The sequence below is a fragment of the Tachypleus tridentatus genome, chromosome 12 (assembly GCF_004210375.1).
Source record: "Tachypleus tridentatus isolate NWPU-2018 chromosome 12, ASM421037v1, whole genome shotgun sequence".
NCBI classification, from domain to species: Eukaryota; Metazoa; Arthropoda; class Merostomata; order Xiphosura; family Limulidae; genus Tachypleus; species Tachypleus tridentatus.
In genome coordinates this window covers 40,828,222-40,845,702 of record NC_134836.1, presented here as the reverse complement: position 1 = coordinate 40,845,702, position 17,481 = coordinate 40,828,222, and the positions used below count along the sequence as shown (strand labels likewise).

Sequence of the window (17,481 nt, the reverse complement as noted above, 5' to 3'; positions counted from 1 at the left end):
ACTTTGTATTTAATATATATGTTAATTGAATCACAGAGGGAATTCTAATGTCCATACTGTTTTTTATTAAATATTAATTCCAGTTTTATATTTGTGTTCTGTATTTATGATAAAGACACTAAGGCTATCTGAGGTCAACCATAATTTTAAACTGTTGTCTGGAGAGAATACAGCAAGTCAGAAACATCCAGTAAGTTGTCACACTTATAATGTACCTACAACTTAAAGTTCGAGAAATAATTTGTGGTATCGCGTGAATTTAAATCCGGCTCGCCCGCTTCGAAATACAGAGCAGTACCACAGGGCAAACCTGAGTCCGTTTTGTGAAAAATACCTAGGATAAACAAAACAAAAATTTTAATTTTCACTTTGTTGAAGAATAAAAAAGTAAAAAGTAAAAAAAAACAAGCTATTAATTTCTTTCGTTTTTGTTCGGAATTTTATTTGGGACCCGGCATGTCCAGGGGGTTAAAGCGTTCGACTTATAATGTGAGGGTCGCGGGTTCGAATTCCCGTCACACCAAATATGCTCGCCTTTTCAGTCGTGGGGGCGTTATAAATTGACGGACAATTCCACTGTTCGTTGGTAAAAGAGTAGCCCAAGAGTTGGCGATGGGTGGTGATGACTAGCTGCCTTCCCTCTAGTCTTATACTACTAAATTAAGGACGGCTAGCTCAGATAGCCCTCGAGTAGCTTTGTGCGAAATTAAAAAAAAAAGAAACATTCATCTAATTTGGAAAGTTATTATCCGAGCGAGAAAATCTTGTTTCAATTTTGTTATTGTTGTTGTTCTGTAAAAATGGTACACTAACTGTTGTCAACTTTAGTGTTACATTTTTATAACCTCAAAACAATTTTTATTACACCATTATTTTTTATAATCTCAAAACAATTTTTATTACACCATTATTTTTTATAATCTCAAAACAATTTTTATTACACCATTATTTTTTATAATCTCAAAACAATTTTTATTACACCATTTTTTATAATCTCAAAACAATTTTTATTACACCATTATTTTTATAATCTCAAATTAATTTTTATTACACCATTATTTTTTATAATCTCAAAACAATTTTGTTACACCATTATTTTTATAATCTCAAAACAATTTTATTACACCATTATTTTTATAATCTCAAATTAATTTTTATTACACCATTATTTTTATAATCTCAAAACAATTTTTGTTACACCATTATTTTTATAATCTCAAAACAATTTTATTACACCATTATTTTTTATAATCTTAAAACAATTTTTATTACACCATTATTTTTTATAATCTCAAAACAATTTTTATTACACCATTATTTTCTTATAATCTCAAAACAATTTGTATTACACCATTATTTTTTATAATCTCAAAACAATTTTTATTACACCATTATTTTTATAATCTCAAAACAATTTTTATTACACCATTATTTTTATAATCTCAAATTAATTTTTATTACACCATTATTTTTTATAATCTCAAAACAATTTTTGTTACACCATTATTTTTATAATCTCAAAACAATTTTTGTTACACCATTATTTTTATAATCTCAAAACAATTTTTATTACACCATTATTTTTATAATCTCAAATTAATTTTTATTACACCATTATTTTTTATAATCTCAAAACAATTTTTGTTACACCATTATTTTTATAATCTCAAAACAATTTTTATTACACCATTATTTTTTATAATCTTAAAACAATTTTTATTACACCATTATTTTTTATAATCTCAAAACAATTTTTATTACACCATTATTTTCTTATAATCTCAAAACAATTTTTATTACACCATTATTTTTTATAATCTCAAAACAATTTTTATTACACCATTATTTTTTATAATCTCAAAACAATTTTTAATTACACCATTATTTTCTATAATCTCAAAACAATTTTTATTACACCATTATTTTTTATAATCTCAAAACGATTGTTGCCATATCCTTCCTTACCTTTTCATAATTCCAAAACAAATCTTATTACACTGTTACGCGTTCGTGATCCCCAAATGATTCTTCTCACGCTGTGAAAATGTAACAGTAGTAACATTTGTTAAGCAGTAGTCTTCGGGTGTTTTCCTAAAATTCTTTCTTTGTGCGCCGTCTTCTGGTAGGTCAGAGTTAAGCCTGAAGCATTATACTTGTTTTAAATACTTGCGGCTGGCAGAGAGCAGATAGCTTTGGGTAGCTTTGCGCCCGACAGCAAATAAACCTTTGTGAACTTAGTAGATAGCATGCTGGGCTGCTTATCGGAAGACTCGATGGACGATGTGACGTTGAAGAAGTTCCTAAATTTTACTGTAACACTTATAACAATCCATTCTGCTATGTGTTTATGTGTATTAGTGTAGATGATGGGTGGTTCCGATTTATAGATGAGACCTTACTACGTCTGAACTTTGAGACTCGTTTAACCCACGTGTCGCGTATGGTGTCGTCCATGATGAAAACACTAAATGCACACAACATCTGTGCTCTTCTCTAGATATCGGCTGCATAAAAAGTGTTGCAATGGTCGAGAACATACTATTTTATTACAATTTGCCCAGTTATGCTTCTCATAAGTCATAACACATTAGTATTAGGCCTATTATATGTTTTCAAATAGTACATTCTTTATCCCTTGGAGTTTTTCAACAATTACAAGAATGTATAATAGTATTATTCCAATCACGCTATACTTACCATATCTACTGCCAACGATGCATTTCATTCAGTCCAGAGCTCTTGAGACCGGTTTACAACAAACATAGTAGTGGTGGTAACACTATGTATAAAAGCTGTGTTACAACATCATTTGTCATATTGTGAAGGTCTGTTACGAACTAGCGAAGCATGACTCTAATTAATTATACTTATATATTGTTCTAATTCTTGAAAATCCTAAAGGGGCTAAACAACTGCGCGTTTAAAAGTATAACCAGCCTATAACTGATGTAGTATGACAAGTATAATCATTATAATCACGTTTCGGTAATTTCTAATAAACGCTTACACCACTAAAATAACTAAATATCTGTCTTTTCAAAAAGTGTATGACAATCTAATTGTGTAACTTGTTTGTTTCTTCCAGAGCCCACAGATGGATTGGCCATGCAGTAAATTGACCTATTTAATACATGCAAACAGGACAGCTGATGTAAAAATACTTGTTGTTGGTTAATCTGTGACATGTCCGTTTGCTCGAGAAAAGCTGACAAGTATCATGAATTTTAACATGAGAGAAGTTTCTCGCCGTTTCCTCACCAGAGTCACGCGCACGAGAAATTCTCGCACTTCACGTGCAAGTACGTGAGTAGTTTCTGAATATGGTGTTGATACTTGATGTATACTTTTCCTAAACAATGAAGACTGAAGAAAAGCGCTATAGAGGCAGTTATATTTCCTTCGACTTTACTTTCTTAGTTTGAGTCGTAACTGTGGAGCAACTTTTAAGAGTCTTTTCCAACACAACAAACCGATTTTGGCGACGAACCAAAAAAAAAAGAGAGAAAAAGAAAGAAGATTATGCGACTTTTGATTTTTGGAAAAGAATTCCACAAGTTTTGTTCGTATATCTTTTGTTTCCAGGTTTGATGATACCTAAATGTGGTTTCAAAAGAAGTTTCTTCTTCAAGGTAAGAGTTTGGTTTCCCTTTATGAAGTTAGTAAACGTGTTTTTTTCCCTTTATGAAGTTAGTAAACGTGTTTTTTTTTTTCAACGACGAAACGTTAATAATGTTCAGTGAATGTGCAATAATTACATTGTTTGAATTATAAAGTATAATTTAATGTTTATAATGAAGTATGATAAAATATATGGATATTTTGATAAGTGGTGTTATGACATTGTAGCCAGGCGTTAATTACTGTTCGTTGAATAGTACTATTGTGTTGGAGTTATATTTTAATTATTATTTATTGAGTAGTTTTATTATATTTTAGTAAGGTGAAACTTTGTAGAATGGATGGCAACTGCCTGTTGTGGAGACACAAGTGTAGTTGCTGTCCATTTTACAAAGTTTCATCATGAATACTCTGCCTAAACAATCCATCAAAGAATTTTAGTAAAGTGTTCGTTAGTGTTTGTTATGTAATCTTATTTTGTTGTAATTAAGGTATTAATTTGTGTCTGGTGAGAGGTATTATTATTATTGTACTGTTATCAGGTGTTAATTGTGGCTTGCTGAGAAGTACTTTTACACTGTTGTTGGTGTTCCTTTCGAAGGGATATGATAAAAGAGAGAGGGCGCTTTCTACTGCTTACTACTTTCCACAAAAAGCACAGCCTTGTAAATAATTATTGAAACAATGAAGAAAATGAGCATACTATTGAAATAAGTTAGGACTGCTCATTTGTTTTAATTTCTCAAAATGAGCTGTACCAGATTATAGTCGCGTTTTCATACCTTACAATCAGTTGTTATTCAACCAATCAGAAAATGACATTTCAGCATAATACCTATAAAAGTAAAATTCCTCATACTGTTATTCCAAGCAGCAGTATGATGGATACACTGGCTCCCACAGTAGAAATGCCACGAGAGAAACGTGAAAAAAAATCATTTTTTGACTGGCTGTGGTTACCCCTTGCGGCATATTGAGACGAAATTCATGTTTCATTTGGAGTGTTGTGAAAACTCTGAGAAAGGTATGTGAAATTAGCGCTTTAGATTAATGAAGCAGTCAAGGTACAAAGGCCAAAATTTTCAGAAGTAGCAGTAAACTCCTTATGTGATACACAATAACCCAGTAGAGATCTTGCCAATGACTCAACTGTAGATGTGACTGTTATCTCCAGAACAGTAAAATACACGATAGCACAAAGATATGTGTATCTGATGAAAAAAAAAAGGATAAGTAACTCTAACGGAAGATGATATCTGTAGATGAATTTAAATTCAAATGGCTTGGAAGCAATGAATCATAGCTTGTTCAATGGTAGAGAGAAGATCTCGTGGTTAGTGCTCAACATCAAGAGTGAAACTTGCTGAGGGACCATCCTCAACTAATGGTGTTGGAGATATACTCAAATTTAATGGCACCATGGCTGCTGATATGTACAAGTGGGATCCTACTTATCATGTCCCTTAGTAACAACACGTGTTGGGCAGAGATTTATCTGCTAGCAACGCAGTACATTTTGTTTGAAAATGTACCTGGTAAGAAAAAATAAAGAGTAATGGAACACTCACAACCATATCTCGGCCTCCATAAGGACGCGACATGAATATTATGTTACATGGATTCATGTGGTAACTGAAAAAGACAATTATAGTACTTCTACGAAGTGCAAGGATAACAATATTTTACAATATTACAATACTAAACTTATAGTATTATAAAAACAAAACATACTTCTCTCCTTGAAGCAAATACAAAATACTAATATGTGTAAATGTATGACGTATTTCCTTTTTCTCTTTTACTTTATGTAATTTGAACTAATGATAAATTATCCATTCAGTTACAATTACTAATTAATTATTTGTGATTCCTGCACGTGATTACTTCCAAAACTTACTATTACTCCATTCTGCTTAGTAATTAGATTAGTAGTTAGAAGTAAAAAAAAACAAAAAAACACGAACAAGACAACGAATAAACGAGAATTTTCGAATGTTTGAACATAAAATTTTTGGGAAAATGAGAACTAGCGAACATAAAATTATATTTCGAAGGTATGTTTATATCGCTTTTACCGATCACGTTATTGATGCTTAACATATCACATTACTACATTGGTGTGCATTGATGTTTTCTGATCACATTACTACATTGGTGTGTATTGATGTTTTCTGATCACATTACTACATTGGTGTGTATTGATGTTTTCTGATCACATTACTACATTGGTGTGTATTGATGTTTTCTGATCACATTACTACATTGGTGTGTATTGATGTTTTCTGATCACATTACTACATTGGTGTGCATTGATGTTTTCTGATCACATTACTACATTGGTGTGTATTGATGTTTTCTGATCACATTACTACATTGGTGTGTATTGATGTTTTCTGATCACATTACTACATTGGTGTGCATTGATGTTTTCTGATCACATTACTACATTGGTGTGCATTGATGTTTTCTGATCACATCACTACATTGGTGTGTATTGATGTTTTTGATCACGTTACTACATTGGTGTGTATTGATGTTTTTTGATCACGTTACTACATTGGTGTGCATTGATGCTTGCCGATCACGCTGCCAAATGGAGGACTGTTGCGATGTCTAAAACATACAAGTACAGAAGATTGTCTCTAGAGGATGACACTGAAAATATATGTTTTTAATATTTAAAAGGATGAAAAGGAAAGATACTTTAAAATAAAAGTTATTTCAACAGATTAATGAGAGTTTCCAAGTAAAAGAACGTTATTTTTTTCAACTGCTGCTCTGTGAATAAATTATAAATGTTTAAGTTTTATCATCGATATCTTTTGGTACTTTAATTTCGTGTGTTAGATACTTAAAATCAGATGGAATTGAAATCCAAGTATTGCTTGTAACAACTCAATTATGTGGTGTTGTTTCATCACATATTCTACCAACTAATTTGTTTGTTTGGAAATTCACCCAACTTAATTCATTAGTTTGAGCTTTTCTGGGGGGATTGCTGTTTTGATCAGACGAAAGTTAACAGACGAAACCAATCAAAGTTGAGTATCGTTTTAAACAATGCCCATGTGTGTGTGTTTTCTTATAGCAAAGCCATATTGAGCTATCTGCTGAATCCACCGAGGGAAATCGAACTCCTGATTTTAGGGTTGTAGATCCGTAGACTAACCGCTGTACCAGAGGGGGACCGCTTTAAACAAACGATCATGTCCTTGTATAAAAACATTTTTCCAAACAGTAGTTTTCTTTATATATTACGTGATCTGTACTCTTCTGATATAAAGTAATAGATTTTGAAGCTTGTTTCATCAGACGTACGCACACAGATAATTCTTTTTCAGAAATACTTCATGTCGTTAAATGCACCTCAAATTTTTAAATTTAGGGGCAGAAATACAATTGTTATTTAATTAATGGCGGTAATGTTTTTTCTTGTCTCCGGTATTTATAGCATCATCACATACGTGTTAGTCAGACTCAAAACTACTTATTCATATTGTGTTTAATTTAAAATAATAACAAATACAACACAATGACAAATAACACATTAAATTAAACGTTGCTTGAATTTTTATCTCTTAAATACCACTGTAGAGCAAACAACACGATAATGACACGGTACTTTCTAACTTGATATTTCTGTCCAGTGTTTGCAAATGTTTACATACGTATGTATTAGGTTTAATGCTATCACCTCAAAGCTTTGCTAACTGTTACTATATTTCAACTAGTCATATTTAGCAAAGCTTCGAGGAGACAGTTAAATAAATTTAAACCAAGAAAATAACTTTTTTAAAATTAAATTTAGTAAATAATTTTGAAACTTGTGTCTGTTTGCGACACATTTTAAAATTTCCCAGTCGATTTATTTCCTTTCGTTCGCTTGTTGCGTTCAAGAACTATATGATAGTTTGGTGATGAAATGTTGTGTGGAGCTATTACTAACTGGATATAAGTGGACAATTTCAAGATGAATTTTATATTAAAATCTTGAGTTTAGCTGTTACTTGATATTTTTGCAATTTGTCATAATAAGATTAGTTTTTTGGAATATTATATGAAAATATTGTGTTTATGTAAAGTGTGGTTTGGTTTAAGTTCGCACATAGGTACACAAGGACTATTTGTGCTATTCATCCCTAATCTAACAGTTACAGCCTAGAAAGAAAGCAGCTAATCAACACCGCCCACCGCCAACTCCTTTAATAACGAATAGTGGGATTGATCACTACTTATAACGCCCCATGGCTGAAGGGAGAGCGTATTCGGTGACGGGGATTCAAACCCACGACCCACAGATAACGAGCGAGCACTCTAACTACTAGGCCATGCCACGTCCTCTCGTGTTGAGGTGGTGCTTGAGAGCTTTGTGATTAAACATTGTCAACTTTCTGTTGAAACATTATATGAAAATCTTGTGTTTGAAAATAATGTTTATATGTTGTTTTAGTTTTTGTGATTGAACATAATAAGACAACTTTCTGTTGAAGCATTTTCTACAAGGAAATAAGTCTTGTGAAACAATATCTTGTCTGAACGCTATGCAGTCATTTTTGTTTAGATGTTAAACGTGACTGTTGCGTGCCCAAACTTCATGAAACCTAGTCATGTTAGAACATAACAATTTCGTGCTTAGATGTTACGCGTCTACAGTGTGAAATTGTAAAGTAATGGCTTTTACTCGAAACGTTCAACTTCTTAAGAAGATCATGTAAAGATTCGTAGAAACATTCTGTGGTAGACGTTACTGCTTTCTGATGATATTTGAATAAAAATAGTTGAGGTCCCTTTGTACATGCGTCAATGTTTCTCATAAAAGGTTCAAAAAATGTTTTCTTTCGTAGAAAGACAGTGTGAATAATTACTTGGGCGCGAAATGCTGGCAGTATGGTACACCTTGGAAACCGTATATTTGTTCAATGTCGAGTAATTCTTGTGAATGTTCTGAAAAGTTCAACGTAATTCGTACTTCCTTGTTTCAGAAATCGGCCGTGTACGTAACAGTTTCATAATGCACTGGAACTGAACGTGCTCACTCTTTTATGATTCAAAATAGCTAGAGTTGGTTCGTTGTTTAGCATTTTATAGTGCGAGGCAACTAGACTATCTGTAACAAACAATCGGTAAAATATTATATATGCAAAAAACGTTGTTCGCTCCTCTACATAGTGCTTTCTCTATCCATACCAGCCGTTTTTACATATATAATTTTCTCTACAAGTGGGTTTTCTCGTCATTATTGAATTAAAAGTAAAGTAAAATTACTAAAATTCGTAAAAAAAAAAGCATATTAAAACAAAACAAAGTCTAAATTTTGAATTAAAAACTTTAATAGTCTTAAAAAGGCCAATGGCCCTTAACAAACAAAACATTTGTAAGACAGACAGTGTCACTATCGTTAATCACACTGTACAGCGTCAGAGGTAAACCTATAAATAAAACATGTGTAAAATGGTGCCTAGAGAACGGTAGCTGGAGAGAGATTGTTTGTTTTTGAATTTAAAGCAAAGTTACACGAGGGCTATCTGCGTTAGCCGTTCCCAATTTAGCAGTGTAAGACTAGAGGGAAGGCAGCTAGTCATCACCACCCATCGCCAACTTTTGGCCTACTCTTTTACCAACGAATAGTGGGATTGACTGTCACATTATAAGACCACCATGGCTAAAAGGGGGAGCATGTTTGGTGTGAGGGGGATTCAAACCCGCGACCCTCAGATTACGAGTCAAGTGCCTTAACCACCTACCTGGCCATGTCGGGTCACTAGAGAAAGAAGCATTACTGAAATCTTGTATTTAGATGTTAGGTGATAATAAAAGCATCTGTTTATTCTTCCTTAAATAGTTACAGAAAACAAACTGAATTAAACCGGAATATTTCAAATACTAACTGACGTATAAGGAAGTTAACATAACTATTTCACTGTTTCTGAATTTCCGCCCACAGCTACGCAGGTACTATCTGCGCATAGGCATCCCTTAATTTGAAGTGACAGACCACTAGGATTGGGGTGGGGGGTAGCTAACAGCAATCACTATAAACTCTTGGGCTACTTTTTTCTTACCAAATAGTAGGATTTAAATATCCTATGTGTAGTACACCTATGACATCAAAATGCAGAGTGTCTTTTTGCGACAAGGGGACACAAAACTTAAAACTTCGGATTGATCCACTAGACCATGTCCAGCCCAGGTTTCTTTTGTTGCTAATACACTGACTGTCGCAATTTTATTAAATATTTAAAACACATCAAATATGATGTCAGCAAGATTCGGTTAATATGATAATTTCAACACATTGAGAAATAAGTATTAATACATTTCTTAACATTATTTCCCGACACCTTCAATTTGGAAATAGTGTCTGCCGAACAGTAGTAACTTGGATTACTCCATGCTAGTTTCTAATGAACAAGGAATGTGTTACTTTCATATTTGGTATTTTTAACCTGAATGACACCTTATGCCACAGATGGGATAAACAGTCAGATCAGAGTCCAAGGTTCAGGTATAGCCATTCTTTGCTTACAGCTGCTGGCGAAAATCGATACTTTTAAACGAAAAGAGGATTGATTACCACAGCTGAATATGCGAAACATGACTCGAACATTGGGCCTTGGGATTTGCCACGTGACCAACACGCACTTATGAGTAAATTTTTTAAACTGATGTTTTCTAAGACTAGGAGTTTTGCTGATGTCCCTCATTAATTCAGTTGGGAGTTGGTTGTGCCAGCCAGGTGGTAATTAATTAGATTTTAATTTTAACAATGAATTACCTTGTTCATAGGGAGCATGTGTTGTGAGGTAATGTAGATGATTTTAACGCGTAAATTTATATCATATTTCTGTATAGATTGGTAAGTCTAAAGGTGAAATATTTATTTCTACACTTGTATACATATAACTTTAAATGATAAAATCCACTTTTACTTATATAAATAGTACAGAACTCCTTCGAAATTTTATCAATTGTTTGAATAATTGTTCTATCTGTACTTGTTACAGAAATTTTCTTTTCAAGAAGAACACAATGCAACGTCAAAAAAATCGATTTTAGAATAGTAGTCTTACAGAAAATCTCTTGTGTGAGGGAACTGAACTCGTTTACTTTTATTGACCAGCTAAGTAATTTATAAAGACAACCAGTAAGTTGTGTGAAAATAGATTAGCTATAAAACAACGTTTATTTCTTGCATTTCTATCTAGACAATTAATATTATTCAAATCCTGGTTGGCTGCCAATATTCTACACTCATTAAAAAAGGCGTTATTCTGTGTGATCGTGTCCTATTAAAATTACTGAAGAATCACCTAGCAACAGTTTGGTTTCTGAAACCCTAACAGTCTTCTGTGATGTCAGTGACGAAAGGCTACTGATTCATTTACATATAATGTACTCAGTTGGTCTTGTTTTGAAGCACGTGAGATTAATGGACAGTAAGTCTCATTATACGGTAATAATATTGCAAATTAATTATACTTAATTTTGTGGAACTGAATCACTAATAAATAATTTGAAAGTAATATCAATAAATATTAAATAATCCATAATTGTAATTTAACATTTATTTATCTAATTTACATTGAAGTTTTGCGTATAACTGCTAAAAATTCACATAAAAGCGAAATGGACTGTTTAATTTTAAGTCATGTATAAATAACTATCAAAATAATAATAGGTAGGCAAACAACAATTTCTAAGCGTAAGGAAGTGTTTTATTGATGGTGAAATATACTACATGTTTCGACAAGGTTTATCATTCTTTTCACTTCTCAGGTATACATATTACTTAATAGAATGAAATCAGGTATACATATTACTTAATAGAATGAAAAAGTTTTGTCAAAACAAACATGCAATGTGTTCCATCATCAATAAAACATTTCCTTATGCTTAAAAATCGTTGTTTGACAACCTATTATTATAATAGCATAATGTGTTTTCTTACTTAATTAACTGCCAAAATACACGTGGAAATATTAGGAATATGTACTAAAGTTCAAACAATGTGTACACTTGGGTTAAAACAGCCAATATTTTCTTTTAGCTCAAACAGAGCATATGTTATCTCATAAACGCATCAAAACAAAGGTTATTTCTTAATTCGTCACATCAGATTTTCTTCAGTGTTGCTAAGTGATGAATAGGAGCGAAGCTGAATGTAACTCCAGTTTTACAGCACGTGAATAAATTGATGCGATGTGAGAGACTCAAAGTGGCTTTAGTTTTTTGTGTTAAAGAGATATCGCCCACTGTTTAGGCTAAAGCAGAATTTTTGTGATTTTTCTTTCACATTCAAGTCTTTTTCAATGTATTTCACGTATTTTTGTGTTACACCAACACAGGACACACTTTAATCATCACTGTTTGTCTAGACTTTTAAATGGAAGCAACGCATATAGGGAAAAATTATGTATATCATGATATCGTTAATGTTACACACAATATCAAGTAGAATACACGGGACTGAAAAGTTTGTTTCTTTAACTTGTAAAAAAAAGAGCTGAAAGCAGCAGTTACACCGATTGACTGCAGTAAGGAACTCTGTGAACAAAACTAACTAGATAATGGGAACGAGGGTATTTTTCCTCACAAGTGAGGAGGCATGCTTAAAGAGTAATTATTGATTTACAAGTAAAAATAAATTTAGTTGTGTTCTTCCTATAGTTTTAAATACGTGTGACTTAAGTTTCTTATAAGAAGCAACAATAGTGTAAGTGAAACACCAAAGATCTCTTTACAAGTGTCCCTTAGTGGATCGGCGATAAATATAGGGACTTACAATGATGAAACCTGAGTTAGATTTCCTATGAGGCCGCATGACCAAGTGGGTTAAGGCGTTCGACTCGTAATCTGAGGGTCGCGAGTTCGAATCTCTGTCGCACCAAACATGCTCACCCTTTCAGTCGAGGGGGCGTTATAATGTGACGGTCAATCTCACTGTTCGTTGGTAAAAGTGTAGCCCGAGAGTTGGCGGTGGGTGGTGATGACTAGCTGCTTTCCCTCTAGTCTTACACTGCTAAATTATGGACGGCTACAGCATATAGAGCCCTGAGTAGCTTTGTGCGAAATAAAACAAACAAACAAGGATCTCTGTGGTGGCCATCGATGTACATAGCTCCTTATGTGGTTTTGCGCTAAAACAAACAAACAATCTTTACAAAGGCAATTGTATGTTTTGAATTGTTTGTTGTTGTCAATACTATGTAACAGTCAGTTTCACGAAGTTTATTCAGAACGGCACAGCAGTATTTAGTTTTCATGTATGCATCCACACAGAAGGATAATGAAGGATGTTACACATTCAAGTGTTATCTGGTGTGTTTGCCTCATGTTGTTTACGTTGAAACACCGATTGCGTCGTCTCTAACTTTTATCGATCGAAATATTATTGTTGTTTGAGCTGAATTTCGCGTAGAGCTACACGAGAGCTATCTGCGCTAGCCGTCCCTAATTCAGTAGTGTACGACTAGATGGAAGGCAGCTAGTCATCACCACCCACCGCCAACACTTGGACTACCCTTTTACCAACAAATAGTGGGATTGACGGTCGCATTATAAGGTCCCCACGGCTGAATGGGCGAGAATGTTTGGTGCGACGGAGATTCGACCCCGCAACCCTCAGATAACAAGTAGAGTTTAGTTTGTTTCTGAATTTCGCGCAAAGCTACACAATGGCTATCTGAGCAAGCCTTCAATAATTTAGCAGTGTAAGACTAGATGGAAGGCAGCTAGTCATCACCACCCACCGCCAACGCTTGGTCTACTCTTTTATGAACGAATAGTGAGACCGACAGTCACATTATAATGCCCCCAGAGCTCAAAGGGCGAGCATGATTGGTAGGACAGGGATTCGAATATGCGATATTCAGATTGCGAGTCCAGCGTCCTAAACACCTGACTATGCCGGGTGTCGTATTAAAATTATGAATAACAAGTGACATCAGAAAAGAAAAATTACTTTAATTTATCACTAAGGTCAATTAGTTATTTCTTATTTCACTGACAAGGAACTCATCTTCTAAATAAGAATTTATTTCTAAATGAAATACTAGATAATAGTAACAGATAATCGGTAAATAGTCTGAAGGACGGCAAAACAAGAAACTGGTACTGCACTGCAAAATTATGGTGTCATGAACAAAATATGCCAGTGTTACAGCCATTGTCTTTTATGTTAGCCTAAGATAGATGTCAACTTACATGTTCTCTAAAGTTAAAATTAAAATCCGTAATGTTTAGTAATTAATATGAATAAATAACATTCAATACACATAATCAGATGTATCATGCATTTTTTATATATTGTTAACTAGGCAAAAATAACGATTTGCGACATAGATAAAATATGTATTGCTGAAGCCTCTTCTAGATGTTTCTTGGCATTTGTATTGTTGTTTAACGAGATGGAAATTTGACGTAACGTGATAGATGTGGCTTTAATATCGATAAAAGTTGGTTACTGAAGTTCAAGAAGTGATAGAATGTTTCTATTACTTTTTTGTAACTCGTTACGCGGTAAAAAGTAATTACACTACGTAACACAAATTTTGTTACTGGATAATATGTGTTATTTCTTAATTGCTTATGTTGTAAAAGTAGAGAAAATGGTCATTATTCCCTTCAAACTTTGCTTTTGTGACCTGGATAATGAAATTTAGAAATTAACCTATTTTCTATGTAAAAACGGATAAATTTGCACACTTTCATTGACATAAGGTCTGAATTAAACAACATATGAATCAAGATTTACATTTATTTATACTAAAGTTATACAAAAATGAACAAAAATATTTAAAAGTCAGTAGTTTTTCGAGATTTGCGACTGTAATGTAAATCACTTTCACCTATCATCCCCAAAATATAGTCTCCCATCATGTTTTCGTTATACGCTCCCAGGTCACAAAAGCAAAGTTTGAAGAGAAAAATAGGTCTTTTCCATTTACTTTAGGCAAAAGCAACCGGAAAATAACATTTTCTGCCCAAGAACAAGAAAAAGTAAAACTTTTGTTACATAGTGTTATGCTTGAACATTACTTTTATAGAGACTTTGAATCTACATTATATTGTACACTATCACATAATGTTGTTTAAACTTTGAATCTAATTTTATTGTACACTATCACATGATGTTGTTTAAACTTTGAATCTACATTCTATTGTACACTATTACATAATGTTTTAACTTTGAATCTACATTCTATTGTACACTATCACATAATGTTGTTTTAACTTTGAATATAATTTTATTGTACACTATCGCATAATGTTTTAACTTTGAATCTACATTCTATTGTACACTATCACATAATGTTGTTTTAACTTCCTGATTTTGGGACATAGAAGTATGCTGATCATGCAATTATGTCCATAATTTGAAATTTTCAGAGATGTTTGATTTGTTTTGAATTCCGCACAAAACTACACGAGGGCTATCTGCGCCAGCCGTCCCTAATTTAGCAGTGTAAGACCAGAGGGAAATCAGCTAGTCATCACCATCCACCGCCAACTCTTGGGCTGCTCTTTTACCAACGTCACATTATAACGCTTCCACGGCTGAAAGGACGAGCATGTTTCGTGTGACTGAGATTCGAACCCGCGAACCTGAAATTACGAGTCGAGTGTCTTAACCACCTGGCCATGCCGGGCCCATACCATAAATAAACTGATATAAAAATATAACAAACTTTACCATATAACAAGTTATTAGTATAAATACTCAAATGTAATTAATTTCGTTTCGAAAGAAATATAGTACAGAGAAATTTCATTGGCTAGATTGTATGTGGCACTAGCTTTAACGTTTCGTTTCATTTCAGTGAATTGAGTAACTGAATTACATTGCGAGCAATATGAAATGAATATTCGAAAACATATGTGCTTTTATTTACTTATTAATTTGTTAATTTCACGTTCTTTTCAACTAATGTTAATTCATAAACAATTTTTTAAAGAAGTCTTATTTTGAACAACAATTCTTGTGTGGAGAACGTGACGCTACGAGAAATATTGCTGTAGTGAGTGGTTTATGATTTTGTTTTGATTGTTTTTTTTTACTTAGGTGTTTGTACTGTCGTATGAAAAGTGGAGATGTGACATGCGCAATAAGTATTACTTTAACATCTAGAATTGTTTCTAAAATCTTAGGACAGTTTGAGTAACGTAACACTTGATATAATAATTATATTGATCTTATTAATCTGAAATAGTAAGACAATGTTTGAGTGAACATGTCACTTAGTTAACCGAGTAATCAATCCACAATTTAATAAGTTTGTGTATCGATATTAGCTAGTCAGTTAGTTTGAATATGCTTGTAACCAAATACAAGAGGTATGAAATCAATTAAGTGGACGAAAAACTACATTAAAGGGGAAATCGTAAGCCTATCGAAAACCTGGATGTGCGCTCCTTGTTATACGTTCTTTACATCAACATTATGTGTAGTCTTAAATAAAACCAGTAGTACATATAAAGTTAGCTAAGTGATGTGAACGTTGATATCGATTTATGACTCTTACAAATCTCTGAAAAAAAACTAATAAACGAGGAATACGAAAAGTCTGTTTTAAATGTCAGAGACTTCGTGATGTCCGAATTAAGACTCATACCTCTAAAACATAATGGGTATTCATTAAGTTACTCAGGCAGGAAAAGGATATGTACATGTTCCACCAGGTTAATTCGAACGACATTTTGAGTACAAAGCATCAATTTACTTTTGGCTTACAGCCAGAACAAATTTCGACAACAATGTAACAGTACCACACAATTAAGCGAGCACAAACCGTGTACAATAATAATAATAACAGTACATAAGTACTCATATTGCTTGTATTGCAACATAAAATCACAGTTGAAGTGTTTTCACTATTATTCTTTATAGAGAATTCTTTTCGTACTAATACATGTTGTACCAATTATCTCTAAAGGTGTTTTCAGTTACAGAAGTTCAAAGCTGTTAAACGACCGTCGTAACCGGGCGTACTGAGGTAGCCAGGTCCCGCACTTTGGACCTGTGTTTTACTTTCTGTCCTTTGAGTCGTTGTTGCATTATACATGTAACGAGCAAATCCCACTTTTTGGTCTAACAAGAGAAGCCAAAGAGTGGCTGTGGGTGATATTTACTAATTTACTTCCCTCGAGTTTATCACATCAAAATTACGGATGGCTAATACACATAATCATTGCGTAACTTTGGGCGAAATCCATTATTACCGACTGTCGATTACTCGTAAATTTTAGTGTCAAAATAAACAATATGGCAACAGGTAACTCTATAATTATTGATCTCATTATGTTTAAAATAATGTGGATCTATAAATTTGTTACCCGCTCTTTAATACCATGTGAGTCACATAAACAAAAATACCACTAACACTGCAGCGACTCTTACTGAGGCTCGGCATGGCCACGTGTGTTAAGGCGTTCGACTAGTAATCCGAGAGTCTCGGACTCGAATCCCAGGCGCACCAAACGTGCTCGCCCTTTCAGCCGTGGGGGCGTTATAATGTAACGGTCAATTATACTGTTCGTTGGTAAAAGAGTAGCCCAAGAGTTGGCGGTGGATGGCGATGACTAGCTGCCTTCCCTCTAGTCTTATACTGCTAAATTAGGGACGGCTAGCACAGATAGCCCTCGAGTAGCTTTGTGCGAAATTCAAAACAAACAAACAATACAAGACTCTTAATAATTTCAGCGGTGCGACCTTTCTCAGTTATTAAGTACGAAATTCTGATTACGTGATATCAATGTAGCTTTGATCTTCTAACTGCTGTAAAATGCTGGTCAAACGTTTCCTAATTTCCCACGCTTTCAAATTTCGAAACTAACATTTGAACTTGAAACGCGGTTATCTCACTG

General features: G+C 33.5%; 1 protein-coding gene across 1 annotated transcript in view; it reads left to right on the top strand.

Moving 5' to 3' along the window:
- Positions 1-17,481, top strand: part of LOC143233096 (neuropilin and tolloid-like protein 1) — a 180,524-nt gene that overhangs the window by 45,475 nt on the left and 117,568 nt on the right. Inside the window, exon 2 of the mRNA XM_076468993.1 lies at positions 3,086-3,629. Within this exon, the coding sequence (XP_076325108.1) occupies positions 3,599-3,629 (31 nt within the window). The 5' untranslated portion in view covers positions 3,086-3,598. The remainder of the gene's footprint in view (positions 1-3,085; positions 3,630-17,481) is intronic.